At 40.4% G+C, this 12,054-nt stretch overlaps 1 protein-coding gene across 1 annotated transcript in view; it reads left to right on the top strand.

The window, feature by feature from the left end:
- CDH11 (cadherin 11) overlaps positions 1-12,054 on the top strand; it is a 218,964-nt gene that overhangs the window by 190,194 nt on the left and 16,716 nt on the right. Inside the window, exon 8 of the mRNA XM_082270380.1 lies at positions 6,087-6,220. Coding sequence (XP_082126506.1) covers positions 6,087-6,220 — 134 coding nt within the window. The remainder of the gene's footprint in view (positions 1-6,086; positions 6,221-12,054) is intronic.

The following is a 12,054-nucleotide window of genomic DNA, read 5'->3' as shown; positions in this document are numbered from 1 at the left end:
TTAATCGGGTCCCTGATCCATACAAGGCTTAAGCTTTATATCCTTCGTAACCCTCTAGCTAAATTACTTATAGGTATATCAATTATTCACATACATAGAAGTCTATTAAGCTATATTCCAAACGAATATACCTTAATTTAGAGGGCTTAAATGGAACACTGGTTTAAAATGTAAATATTTAAGCCCCTTAAGAACAATGGGACCAAGCTATCCCCCCTGCCCCTTCTATAATACATTTCTTAGCATCCAAGCCACACAGATGATTGCCTATTAGATGAAATATAGCAATTGCAGGTACATATATTGTATATTGTATAAGTTACCTGCTGCAGGTGACAAATCCCCTGATGTATTGAATAGCCTACAGTTATACAATCTCTTGATCACCTTCTAGGCTGCAGACACAATACAATTTGATTCTACAGTTTCCCCTGGATCCACCACTAATGGATCTGGTTGTTTGGGTTTATCCTCATAATGCATAATGTTGGTAAGACTTAGGGGGGTTGTTCAGGGATTGAACAATCAAATTTTATAGTGTATTGCTCGAGTTCTACACATATCAGTTTTTGGATATACACCGATCATCCATAACTTTTTGACCATCCACCTCATATATTGAGTGGGTCTCCCTTTTGCTGCCAAAACAGCCCATTTTGCCACCAAAACAGCCCTGGCCCATCAAGGCATGGACTCCACTAGACCTCTGAAGGATCTAGCACCAGACTGTCAGTAGCCGGACCTTTAAGTCCTGTAAGTTAGGAGATGGGACCTCCATGGATCGGACTTGTTTTTCTAGCAAAATCCCACAGATGCTCAATTGGATTGAGATGCAGAGAATTTTGAGGTCAACGGAGTTCCTGAAACCATTGTTGTGTTCCCAAACCTTAAACTCTTTTTACAGTGTAGCAGGGTGCATTATCCTGCTGACAGAGGCCAACACCAAATACTTTCGGTGCAGACTCAGACAGCTATAGTATAGATATTTACCAGCCCATGGAGTTCACTACTCATTTCACTGGAGCTCTTTCTTCGCAGGGCTTCGGATTCCCAACGCTGCCATTTTTGAATGTTGGAGTGGCTTGGGACTTCTTGTTGTTCTTATTGACTTCTTGTTGTTTCACAGCAGTTTTCCCCATGGCGCATGTGTATGATTGCATGGTGCTGTCAGACTGGTCCCACAGCCTCCTAGGATGGTTCCCCTAAAATTCTAGGTGGGGGAGCAAGTCTTGCCCAGGCAGGAAATGCAGAAGTGGGAGGGAGTAGCTGTCAGAAAATGGTACCTGCTCCCAGAAAAAAAGAAAAACAGACAAACAGGAGATGGGAGAGAGGTGGATGAGCAGTAATTTCACTTTAACTGCTTGCTGCCCAACCACAGTGAATTTACTGTGGACCAGCAGGACCCATGCCCATATGTCACCGCTGAATTTCTGGGTTTGGGGCACCCATGCCTACTGCCCCCCGCTGACCCGTGCTGTCTTTGTCAAGAGATTTCAGCCACTGATTTATAGCTGAAACCTTCTGATCGACTGTGGCCAATCACAGAAAAGAGGACTGTGTTGACAAAGACACAGAACTCTGTACACAAACAGCAATCCATCTGTTTCTTCTTCCTGAAATCAACTCTGAGTTCAGGGAGAAAAAGCAGACTGATCTGTAAAAGCATCACACATTACACTTTTTAGACACACAGTTAACCCCTTCATTGCTCCTTGATGTTAACCCCTTCCCAGCCAGTATCTTTAGTACTGTGTACAGTATTATCACTGATCACTATTAGTATCACTAGCGCCGTCAGTGTCAATTAGTGTCCCTCCTTGCCAGTGTCAGCGCCAGATTTCCCACCCCACCATCACAGTCAGACTTTAAATTGCTGATCACCATCATGGATCAGTATCTTGATCATGATCAGAATTATACTAGTGTCCCCAATAATATACAAGGGGGGGGGGGGAGAGAGCGGCGCCAATCTCAGTGCAGTAAGTTTAAAAATACATTTTATTGTAATAAGACACTCACATACGGTACTGTAATATATGCATGAAGACCCTGGGGCACATAGTGATGGTGCAGTCCTGGCGGCAGGCAGATCCCTGTGTCTCACAGCGCCTCTGAGGCCTGATGAAGGAGCATGCATGCTCTGAACGCTCGCCAGGACACGCCCACCGCTGCCACGCTAATTCTCTGGATGCGATGGCTTTCTCCTCTCCTCCCCCGCACCTGGAGACCCAGACTCCACCAGAACAGCTGGGGCGATGTGAGACACAGGAATCTGCCTGCCGCTAGGACTGCACCATCACAGCGTGCCCCATAATCTTCATGCATATATTACAGTACCGTAAGCGAGTGTCTTATTACAATAAAATGTATTGCTAAACTTACTGCACTGAGATTGGCACCACTCCCCCCCCCCCCCCTTGTCTATTTCACACAGAGCTGCTTCATACTCTGCGAGCTGGCTTGGCACTCTCTCTGCACCCAGTGCGATTTGGCACCAGCATCATCTACCCCATATTTTTTGATTCTCCAACTGCATTGAACCCTATTGCTATTCCAAACATTGTCTACCTAACTTTTGTTCGGAACTATTGCCCCCCCCCCCCTCTTTTTTTCACTTATCAGGCTCGTTTCCCCTAGAGCGCTCATCATCCTCCTTTCTTCCCCAATAATATAGTGTCCCCAAATATGCACATTGGTTTTTACCAAAGACGTAGCAAAAAACATTTATGAAGAAAATATATTTTATTTGATATGTTTTAAATCGGCGAGTAAAAAAAAATATATATATTTTTTAAAGTTTTTGGTATTTTTCAATCTTATATTAAAAAATAAAAAACTCAGTGGTGATCAAATACCACCAAAAGAAAGGTCTTTTTGTGTGAAAAAAATGATAAAAAATCATTTGCGTACAGTGTAGCATGACTGAGTAAATGCCACATTGCACACTGCTGAATACCAAAAAATGTCCTGGTCACCAAGAGGTCAAGTGGTTAAACTGAAGGCCAGCTTTAAATATAAATGTACATGGAAAAACTATTATATATATATATATAAATGTTTTTATTCCCATTAGAACAATTGTATTTTACTGTTCAGCTTTGTCTAAATCCATAGAAAGAGCTCATTACTAGCAAAACATTCTCCAGCTTTATCCCATAACTGATATTCTCTTGGCAGTCGTCCAGCAAGGATGCTAACTATAGTGCCTGTTATATATATGATAGATAGAGGAGGGAGGGGGCACAGCAAAAATCCTAAAAATGACATGCCACTGTGAAAATATGACATCGCAAGAAAGTAAAATGTGTAAATTGTGTGCTAGATAAACTTACAGCAATAACTCAGAATGAGCGCTCTCGGACTATCCATGATAGCTTTTCCTTCCACATTTTAAACTTTTTGTTTATCTCTTTTCTGGAGGAGAGATTACCGCATTTGCCTGGCTAGGACAGCAGAACGAGTTTGTCAGTAACAGATCCCCGCAGCCTGTCATCTGAGGCCTCTGTGGGTGTAAACAGGCCTTTATTAATGTTTTCATTTGCTCACCGTGTAATAAATGACACAGCCCCATACGACGGCCATAAAACGAATTTCCACAAGAAGGTGCTTTATATATTTTTCTGACGTTCCAATGCCTAGGAGACATTCTTTTCCCCTGAGTTTGATTTTAAGTATTCACAGCGCTATTGAGATTGCCTATAGCCTAGTCCTATCCTTGCTGTGCCGGATATTGCCAAGAAAACGTCAGAAATGTGATATTCTATAAATGTAATGCAGATCACCGATCATAAAGGCTTTTCTATTAACAATTGGATTTAATTATTAAAGCAATTTCAATTTTATAGTACGTAGCTCTCAAATATTACGCAAATGGCAAAATGCGCACTTTCTCAAGCCATATGTAAAAATGAGACTCTTAAAGAGATCCATTTGTATCGATATTGACAAGCTTGACTCCATCCAATGCCCCTTTGCATGATATGAATAGTTCTGAAGCAACAGAAGTAATTTAAACAGCCTCCATAGGGGGGCACACCAGGGGCGTAGATAAGGGGGGGTCAGGGGGGGTCCAAAGCCCCCCCCCCCAAAGCATTGTTCAATTTCACAGCAGCTAGGCTAGTGTAGTCATCGGTAGTAATCAGCTGTGGGAGCCGCACTGCCACTGGGAAGACCACCTGTCTCATCCACGAGGCTGACAGGCAGGGCCCGGCTGACATTGAAGCCATGTTTACTATTTGCTTCACTAACAGATGTGCCTGCTGGGGCGCTGTATATACACTGTATATATTTACACACCACAATTTGTCACAGCGTGGCAGGCGTGATAATTATTGTTCTCTGGGTACTCTAGGCTGAACCCCCCAGGAAAAAAAAAATAGACGGCCCTGAGGCACACACAGTTAGTTGTTAGTGTGTGGAGTACTGTACAACTGATTGAGCTGCCTGCCTACCAATATGCTGGAAAAATATACCATTAACCCGCCGCTAAATTACAATGGGGAAGCGAAGAAAAGTTATATCATGGGACTTTTAGACAAGAATTAAAGAGCAGTTCAAATTGGATTAGAGATCTGTTTTACCTGCCAAAGGTTTTGTATTTATGCCCATCCGGTCCTGAGATTTATACAGCTTTGCCACACAGTGCAGCCCTGAGCCAGAAAAGGAGACCTGATTTTTTGTCTGCTGCAGTTATATATGATACAGGGGGCCAAATTACACAGCACAAGCACTGTGCTGCATAACATGTTTTAAGGAAACAGGATCTGTTTTTTTTTTTTTTTAGGGTAACAAATGCTTTAATTTGCAGGGATTTCCTCTCACTTCCTGTTCGGTTATGGGGACAGGAAGTCAAGGCTATCTCCGCAATGGGACGCAGATGGCGTAAAAAAAATATGACAGGGGCTATAACCCTCTCTTGCTCTATCCAAAATTTAAAAAAAAAAATGTCAGCCTATTGTTCTACTTTTAACCCACAGGTGCTTTTTGATACCACTACTACTTCTTCATAAAATTCATATAAATAAATATGGGGTTAATTTACTAAAACTGGGGAGTGCAATATCAGAGGGACTTTGTTCCAAATCAGGGACAGTTGGTTTTATGATGTTTTTAGTGTTGTAATAATAAATACAATCTATTTTATTATGGCACAGCTCATGAGTTGTAAGGGAAGAGTTAAGACATGGTTGTCACCCAATCTGGACCAATTGAGTTTCTTGAGGTTTTACCCCCTTCATGACCAGGGCATTTTTTGCTATTTAGCACTGCGCTACGTTAACTGGTAATTGCTTGGTCATGCAACGCTATACGCCAATGAAATTTATATTTATATATATTTTTATTATATATTATATTTTTTTTCCCACAGAAATAGAGCTTTGTTTTGGCGGTATTTGGTCACCACTGTTGTTTTTTTTTTTTTAAATTAATAGAGCTTTTTTTGACAATATTTGGTCACCGCTGTTTTTTTTTATTCATTTTTTTTTAATTATAAAGGAAAAAAAAAAATATGGGGTTAATTTTCTAAAACTGGGGAGTGCAAAATCAGAGGGACTTTATTTAAAATCAGGGACAAGCCTTTGAAATCAGGGACAGTTGGAATTTATGGGAAAATGAGTGGAACTGCACTTGCAAAGTTCGGTCTTTAGTAACTCAACCCCTATATATATACTTTTAGGGAATACTGTTCTACATGAACAAAATACAATATCATTGGTTTTCCTCTAAACAGGTGCTGGAAAGCGATGTCATGCCATAAATATTACATATCCTTGGAGATAAAAACACCTACTACATCATTTCATTCACCAGTCAGTGTTATCTTGTATTTGGCATTATGTTATTTTTTTTCATTAATAGAAAGGAAAGATCCTGATGTAGCAAAACGCTCCCTACATGCAGACATGAATAAATGATGAAGCTAAATTTCCTTTTAAAAGTTGTTTGATAGATTCCATTAATATTCGGATTTTGCCATGCCTGCTGCTGGGAAACGACTCTCGAATGAATCTTTAATATGTAACACTTGAGCACCGGGGCTGCTTAGTAATTTTCTTGTCTAATTACCCTGCGATCCTCCTCTTTAGGTATTCAATCGATCGGCACACTGACCTTGACAGATTTTTCAACATCCAAGAGGATGGTTACATCAAAACCACAAAGGCTTTGGACAGAGAGGAGAAAGACTGGCACAACATCTCTGTGATAGCAAGCGAAGCCTGTAAGTATTCCCCAGATGGAGCAAATTCATTATGGAAGTCCCGTTTCAGAGAGCAATGGAGAGAGAACAGCTGCAATGGGCAGAATTTCCTGCCTGCTCTGGCTGTGATGGAACTGCTCGTCAGAGATGAGTGAATTGATTAGCTTCAATTGATTTGCTGAAAAGTCTGACCTCATTGGATAATACAGAAAAAAATAATAATAATAGATTTCTTCATTGACATGAGTCTATGATATATATTTATATTTATATATTATATTATATTATTATTATATTATTATATTATATTATAATATAGTTATTATTTTATTATTATATATTATTATTTATATTATATATATATATATATATATATATATATATATATATATATATATATATATATATATATATATATATATATATATTGTGAGGGATTAGCTCGGTGGTAGGCGTGGATGACTCCTTGGGGAGTGCGTTTTCACAGAGAAATAGCCCAAAAGTGCTTGCAAACAACAGGTTTATGGTTTATTCTAATGGTGTTTTCTTCACCAGGCTGTATGCAGCAAAACATCCAAAATAAAATAAAACAGAAAATAAATCCTTGCCTCTGTGGGCGGCTACCTTCTCACAACTGGAACCTGCCTAGGTGTCTGTCTCCAACCTACCGTCGGGCAGACTTCCTTGTCCTCCAGCGGACACTCAATAGTCCTTTTATAATAGCTTCACAGGGCAACACAGTCCTTTGTTTCTTTCACATCAACAGTTCGTCTTCTCACCTTTGAGACGTATTCACCCTTGGTTACCGTCCCGGGCACACATCACTCCGGGGGGTCTTCTCCCAGGCCCACACATCCTGTCGGGAGGCACACGCTGACTGTCCTCCTGCTCCCAGCCCACATGGCTTCAGGATGCAGCTTCTGGAGGCAGCAAACAATAGGAATTTCTCTGAACAAATTATAGAGCCTTAACTCCCTCATTCTGAACAGGTGAAGGCCTTTCAACTTCCTGCTGGCTAGCTCTGTAGCCAACACCCTAAATTAATTAATGGACTTTCTAAATCAGGTAGAAATGTATCTCCTTCCTGTGACTACATTCCCAGATTTAGCTGACTTCCTGTTACAATATATATATATATATATATATTCATATCATATATTTATATTTATATAGAGTAGAGACATGAGTCTCTATATAAACATTGCCTTTATTTATTTTTTTTTAAATATACATTTTTATTGAGTTTTATAAAAGAAACAATATAACAAGAAGAAGAGCCGAATTCTGACGCAGTCAGAAATAACAGTGAATATTGAGCAAGTACAGGTACATAGGTAGTAAACATTCATAGATAACGTGAGAAAGGCAATACTTGTCCATCCACAGCAATCAGATAAAGAGAATAATCTAGAGAAACATCAACTGGTTTAGACCTACCGGTTTGCTCGACCCCCCCCCCCCCCTGCTCGGACACACCTTCAGGGATCATACTCTGCGTCCCAGGGTGGGGCCAGCGCACCCCTTTATTTTGTATCAGTACACACACTTATATAGTTCCAGATTTACTGTGCGTTCCAGAGAGTCCAAACATAGCCTTTATTTAAAGTAAAAAAAAATAATTTCAACCATAGAATTCCAATTCTATTTAAAATGACACATATTTAAATGGTAACTCCACTTTCGTAGGGATAAAAAAATAGCAAATAAAGAAAAAATAATATAGAGTATACAATTGTGACACAAGACATATTTTAATTGGATCCTGGAAGAGGAAACGACAATTCTGAAAAATAAAAACTGTATTTTTCACTTTCTGCTATATAACATTCCCAATAAAAAAAAAAAAAAAAAAATCTAGTTTTGTCATCCTTTCAGGCCAATTTGTATTCTGTTACATATTTTTGGTAAAAAAAAATCCCAATAAGCGTATTTTGATTAGTTTGCGCAAAAGTTATCGCGTCTACAAACTAGGCGAAAGATCGGCGATTTGCGGTAGCGCTCCTGGGGGCGAGCGTGCCCACTAGGCAGCGGGCATGGCGATCCATGGGACCGGCGGCACCGATTGCCGCCAGGCACCCGTGATCGCTCCCCGCTGAGAGAAGACACCAGTCAGCTGCTGTAAACACAGCTGACCTTTGTTCTATCTGAAATGATCACAGAGCGCCTGTGATCCTTCTATATAGGGTCACAGGTCTCTTTGATCATTTCACAAGTCCCTTCCCCCACAGTTAAAAAACACACCCTAGACACACATTTAACTCTTTGATCACCCCTAGGTTAACCCCTTCCCTGCCATTATTGTTTCATTATTACAGTAACAGTGCATATATATAGCACTGATTACTGTAGTAATGTCACTGGTCCCCCCAAAAGTGTCAAAAATGTCAGTTAGGGGTCCGATCTGTCCGCTGTAATGTCACAGTCCCTCTCAGATTTCCGCCATTACTAGTAAAAAAGAAATATTAATAAAAATGACATACATCTTTCCCCTAGTTTGTAGACGCAATAACTTTTGTGCAAACCAATCAATATACACTTATTGCGATTTTTGTTTACCAAAAATATGTAGCAGAAAACAAAGTGGCCTAAAAGGGTGAAAAAAAATTGATTTTTAATTATTTTTTTGGGGGGGAATGTTGTATAGCAACAAACAAAATGTGCCTTTAATCTCCCTGGCGGAATGATTATGTCAGAAATTTTGTACAAAAGTGGTACAATTTTTTGCATGGAAATTTGGTGTTGTATGTATTGTAGGCCTATAATTCTTAGTAATTACTGACTTAAACCTGACCAAACAAGACTCTAGTAGACATCCCAGATGTGATAAAGTTTGAAACACAAAATCATAAATTATATTATAATAAATAACTATAAATAAGTTAAAGTAAACATATATATATATAAAGTACAGTAAAACTGCAGGCAAGGACACTGGGGGGCAAACTAAGGTCAATTTATTTTATTTAGTGATGCAATCCAATAGGATTACAGTGTGTTTGTGTGTTTTACTTTTTGAATTTGCTGCTGGTCCCACCCCCCTGCGACGCAACGCTCGCAGGGAACGGAAACCGGGGCACAGCATTAGGCGGAAGTTCCGGCCGCCGTACACTGCCAGAATACATCACGGGATCCTGAGGACAAGTTAAGTAACCTCTTCCAGGATCCAGCGACTTCTCCCTGGTGGTACCACAAGTGTGGCTCAGGGTTACCACTAATGGCACTGAAATTCCACCACGAGCCACACTCGGGAAAACCGCCAGGGCTACCACCAGGCTCATCTGCCCCCTATCTATCAATTAGCAAACTGGTTGGTGAATTGAGCTGGGAATTATTTGTTTTTGTATCGAATGTTATATAGCAGAAAGTAAAAAATATTGTTTTTTTTTTTTCAGAATTGTCGCTCTTTTTTTGTTTATAGCGCAAAAAATAAAGAATCGCACAGGTGATAAAACACCACCAAAAGAAAGCTCTATTAGTGGAAAAAAGGACATCAGTTTTATGTAGGTACAGCATTGCACAACCATGCAATTGTCCATTAAACTAACGCAGTGCCGAATCGCAAAAAATGGCCTAAGGAGGCAAATCCTTCCGGTGCAGAACTGGTTAACATAATCTAAGTTGCATTGCCCTTAAGGTCCCTTTCACATGGGGCAGATCTGTTTTGACAGACTCTGCTTGCTCAGCAGGGATCGCTCCATTGATCCCCGCTGAGCAGGCGGTTGACAGGCCCGTTTGCACTCACTGTGCAGACACGGACCTCTCAAAGTCCCGCTCTCCTCTATGGGGAGATCAGATGAAAACGAACAGACTGTTTGTTTTCATCCGATCCCATCTGATCCAACCCGCTGGACGGATGGTGAACGTATCGCCATCTGCCTGTTTTCAGCGTATTTTGTCAGATCGGATGCCAGGCGAGTGTCAGTGGACACATGTCCGCTGACATCTGCTTCCCCATAGAGGGGAACGGATGGCCCGATCTGGTCCGCCTGAAAAACAGATAGGCAGATTGTGTGAAAGGGGCCTAAATGTGCATGAATTTCTTTGTACCACCTCTTTATACCAAATAAAAAAGTTTGTAAACAAAGAAAACAGGAATTGGTCAGCATTAGCAACCTATATATTTTTCTCATTGCTCATTTTTTTGTAATCCTGATGCAACTTTACTGCCTCTTTTCTAGAATTAATACAGACAGATCAAGCGTGTTTCAAGGGATCTAGTTTTAATAGGCAGAGAAAAAAAAAAAATCAAACTCAAAATAGGTTTTGCTTGCATAAACATAAAATAAAAAAGGCTAATATAATTGCTTAGAAACAGAATTTCTGTATGACGTGACTTAAAGTGTAAGCTTTCTTTTATGAAAAACACTGAAAAGAACTGAAAAGGCAAAGGTGATACAACAAAACATTTCAAAAATGAATACAAACAATCATTTATTTTATAAGCTGGTAATAGAACTCTACAACAACATGTTTGAGATGCAGTAGGTCAGTAGACTGCAGAGGCATAGGAATAGGAGGTCAGAGAATTTGTACACGTAGCCAAGTAAAGATGGGGCAGAGGTCCGTTTCCCACATGCCGGTTGTACAATTACTGTCTGCCACTTGGACATCTGTGAATCACAGCTACCCCTGTTCCATGGTGCACATATTATAGACCATTGTTCTAATTCCAATAGGAGTCTGATTTTACTGTTAATGCCTTATAGGCTCTAATATTTCCTACAGTCACTTTTGAAATACAGGTTACCACTTTAGGAACCTTGATGGAATCACAAAAGCTTAATCCAACTCTTCTATTAAAGTGATTGTAAAGTCTAGTTTTTTTTTTTTAAATAACAAACATGTTATACTTACCTCCTCTGTGCAATAGTTTTGCACAGAGCAGCCTGGATTCTCCTCTTCTTGGGTCCTCCATTCCTGCTCCGGGCCCCTCCCCCCTATCAAGTGCCCCCACAGCAAGCAGCTTGCTATGGGGGCACCCAAGCCGAGCTGCAGCTCTGTGTGTCCATTTAGACACAGAGCTGGTGTTAGGCCCTGCCCCCTCTTTCTCCTGATTGGCTCCCGCGGCTGTCAATCAAAGTCAGTAAGCCAATGGCGCCGCGGCTGTATCTCAGCCAATTAGGAGGGAGAGTTCCAGGAAAGCCGAAGAACTCGGGGACATCACTGGATATTGAGGGGGCACAGGTAAGTATTAGGGGGTGCTGGGGGGATGTTACACACAGAAGCCTTTTTTACTTAATGCATAGAATGCATTAAGATAAAAAAAACCTTCCTGACTTTACAACTCCTTTAAATGAATATTCTAGGAAAAATAAAACCTTCTCTACTACCAAGATACCAGTACAGTGACAAAAACAAACCATGGTCATATCCTGTCTGAGTCATCAGTTCTTTGGCTCCTGGAATATCCCCACAAAAGGGGGTATCCGTCCCTAAAATAGGCTTCTCATCCTGTGCCTTTTTTATCAGACATACATACATAATTTTTTTTCTAAATTCCAGCTTTCCTAATTACCAATATACAATTAAAGCGTAATTCCACTTTAAAACTAAAATCCCTGTATTTATAGACATCCACGATCTAACACTAACCTATCTAGCCCTGTAAAGAAGAAAAAGGTATACATACCTTTTTTGAATGACAACTGTGAAATGAATGGGGAGTGACGTCACCCATAGACTTACTATGGGGCTTCCATTGTTGGATGTGTCCTCTGCACTTGCCTAAACAGAGAAGTCACGTCTGGCAGCTCAACGTGGGATTGGGTTGGATCAGCTTCAAAAAAGGTAAGTATACTGATTTGTTCTTTATGGGACTAGATAGGTTAGTGTTAAGGCCCGTACACACGTACCGA

The sequence above is a fragment of the Pelophylax lessonae genome, assembly GCF_965119305.1.
Source record: "Pelophylax lessonae genome assembly, chromosome: 10".
In the NCBI taxonomy this organism is placed as follows: Eukaryota; Metazoa; Chordata; class Amphibia; order Anura; family Ranidae; genus Pelophylax; species Pelophylax lessonae.
The sequence above is the reverse complement of the archived record's forward strand: the minus strand, read 5'-3'. Positions and strand labels throughout refer to the sequence as shown.